This window comes from Branchiostoma belcheri, unplaced genomic scaffold, assembly GCF_001625305.1.
Source record: "Branchiostoma belcheri isolate BF01 breed outbred unplaced genomic scaffold, Haploidv18h27 scaffold709, whole genome shotgun sequence".
Classification (NCBI taxonomy): domain Eukaryota; kingdom Metazoa; phylum Chordata; class Leptocardii; order Amphioxiformes; family Branchiostomatidae; genus Branchiostoma; species Branchiostoma belcheri.
Genome location: NW_017804364.1, coordinates 12,625 through 15,841, shown reverse-complemented (window position 1 = coordinate 15,841; position 3,217 = coordinate 12,625). Strand labels below are relative to the sequence as shown.

Sequence of the window (3,217 nt, the reverse complement as noted above, 5' to 3'; positions counted from 1 at the left end):
GGCCATGTTGACATGGATGACATCCTCTGGGAACCCCAAAACTGATGCGAGCGTGCGAATAAAAAAGTTTGGCAAAACTTGCCTTCATTATGAAATCTTCGTCTTCGCCTTCGTCTGGCATACCCTCGAAAACCCGCAAGGGGTATCACTGAGGGGGGAGGGGAGGTGATAAAGGTTGAACAAATTACTACATACACAGAGTATGGTATGGCGAATAATAATAAACTCTTCATTTTCATTTCTTCACATTTTCTTCTTTTCCTGAATTGATTTCGTCATCCTATGACGTTAGTATCATTTTCCAATACCTTTTTTTTTTTGCAACATAAGACATATATTTGCTCATTTTGTACGATTTACAGTAGTATGGTAGTAGTATGGTCGAAAACTTTTTTTGGGGAAAAAGATGAACTAGTGGCTTTAATGTACAATGCATTTTGCCAAGTACACATTTCATCTTGTAGTGAAGTAGGTAAAACATTATGGGATGGCAATTTGATTGCGTGATATTATATTTTAGTGTACATTAGTGCCCCAGGTATCGACATGGATAAATCCCTATTTAAGCTAAGGTCCCAATTACGCCGGTGCCCGTCGGGGATGTAGCCCCGGCTGGCCCCGGCCGTGTTCAGGAGTCGGGCGGGCATCGGCTGTCGTGGTCACAATGAAAAGTTTCCTTCAGTAGCATTTTGTTACAAATTTGTCACCCTCTTTGGTCGGTATCCGGCAGGCACCCGTCAGGTACCCAGCAGATTCTCTGACGATGTCTTGTATTGACCTATACGTAATGCAGAATTCACGATTTTGTTGTGATAATTTGATCTGTGAGGTCACACATTTTACCCGGGTTTACGAAGTACACACCTTTATTCTGTTCATCTGGTCTGTGACGTAAGAAATGTGTCCCGGTGGACTGCCGGCAACCGGAGGGGTACCTCTCGGTGTTCTCACGATGAGGTCACGGCGTCTTTTTGTCAGCGGGGCCCGGGTAGAATTTAACTCAGAATTAAATTCTTCTCGGGGCCCCGACGGGCCAAAAAATAGCCCGGTAGCCGCAGGTTGCCCCGCGGGGCCACGTCGGGGTCCCGCCCGAAAGTGGTAAAAAACAGCCCGGGAACTACCCGCCAGGGCCCCTTTTCCCAATTGGGACCTTAGCTTTAAGATGACAATCTGTGTTGCGTTCTAGCTATCTTGTTGCACAGACGCCCACTAACGAGATGGAACAGTATTACAGATGGTCACACACACACGCACGCACACGCACGCACACACACACACACACACACACACACACACACACACACACACACACACACACACACACACACACACACACACACACACACTCCAAACAAGTGACCATAGGCGACAATTCTCCGTGAAGGTTTATATTTTGCACTGCAGACTTTTAACAGTATAGTGTAAACAGCGTGTAAGCATTTCACAACTAGTAACAACGTATCGTAAAAATCTCTAAATCCCTGGTCACATACATAAGATCGCGGCCGCCCCTCTTGGGGTGGGGGTCATAAACCCCCGGCCGAGAGTTTCTATAAAAATACAGGTTACATAAGATCAACAACATGACAAATTACTAAACAGATTGACAAAGTCATGATAACAATATCTTTCATTTACTGCATATTATTTTTTATAAGATATCGTAGTATGTGAAAAGTATAAGTCACAATATTATCCCAACATAAAATTATATACTGGCAAACGAGTACTCCTAAACCATCCAATAACTGCTGCTTACTGTACAATACAGCACCAAAAAACACCATAACACCATAAAAACAAAGCCCGATAAAAACACCTAAACACGTCAAAAATAAGTCGAAGCCTGAACCTTTGTCGGAGGGTATTGTACGTTAAGTACACTTTGTGTTTATAATTAGATATATCTAAAAAGTATATAGACATGGCCATGGCCGTATCTCTAAACTGGTGAAAATGCAAGGCCAAGGGAGCGAAGGAAACACAGTCTTTCCTTAGCCAAGCCAACTTCAGGCGGATAGTTTGACTGCCTAGAGATATCAAGACTTATCTCTGCGCAGGCGATAGCACCTGGGATGTTCTCCTCTCTGTAATACAGGTCAGACTTTGCCAGGTAGAAGTAACACCTGTAAAGAAAAGGAAACAATAAATGACAACAATGCATTATTTTGCATTTTATACATTACTGTTGCTGGAAGACAGACCAAAAATGTCCAGACTATGCAAATGTACAGAATGGCTAATAAGCTGGTGGAGGTGCCAACCACTAAGTATCTAATGCCTTTCTCCTAATTTAACCTCCTTTTATGCCCTTGTTAAAGATTTAGATGATTTTTCAAAAATTTCTGGCCTCTCCCTACATAGTGAAAAATGTAAAATACTTAGAATTGGATCCTTAAGAAACACAAAATTCAGACTGCCCACCCATCTCCCTTTTCAATGGATTGATGGGAACATCAAATTACTAGGCTTACATATACCTGAGAAATTAGATACCATTGTTAATGTAAATTTTGAGCATGTTTTAACCAAAATAGATAGAATTTTGTATCCTTGGAAAGGAAAAAAATTATCTCTATTTGGTAAAGTCACAATTATTAATACACTTATTGTTCCTCAGTTCACCTATCTTTTTCAGGTCCTTCCATTGCCAGATAAACAGTTTTTTATACGTTATGAACAGAAAATTTTTGCTTTTATCTGGAATGGAGGACCTGAAAGAGTAAGGAGGAAAACAATTTACAATTCTATTGAAAATGGGGGTTTAAATCTTATCAATGTATTTGCCCATGCACTCACCATTAAAGCCTCATGGGTACCAAAATTGTATTTTAACAAAGACTGGTTTAGTGCACGGTCTTTGAGGATGCACCCAGCTTTTGGATCTGATTTATTTCCTTTTTTCAACTGAAATCCATACAGCACCTCAAAATTAGTTCTTTTTTAAGTGAAGCTTTAACGGCATGGTATAAATATCAATATAAGACCCCCACAACCCCTGCTGACATCAAACAGCAATTACTTTTTATGAATGCAAGTATTTTAATTGAAGGTGTACCTGTTGTGTTTAATGCTTTCATTAATAGAAAAATTATGTTTGTAAATGATATTTTGAATTCTAATGGTAGTATTATGTCTTATAGAGAATTCTTTTACAAAGTATGGGGATATTTGTAACCACTTTAAATTACACACAATTAATTTCTGCTATTCCAAA

At 39.9% G+C, this 3,217-nt stretch overlaps 1 protein-coding gene across 1 annotated transcript in view; it reads right to left on the bottom strand.

The window, feature by feature from the left end:
* Positions 1–1,939: 1,939 nt before the first annotated feature.
* The window catches only part of LOC109484879, a 4,112-nt gene continuing 2,834 nt past the window's right edge, over positions 1,940–3,217 (bottom strand). The window contains exon 5 of the mRNA XM_019788236.1: positions 1,940–2,126. Within this exon, the coding sequence (XP_019643795.1) occupies positions 1,943–2,126 (184 nt within the window). The 3' untranslated portion in view covers positions 1,940–1,942. The remainder of the gene's footprint in view (positions 2,127–3,217) is intronic.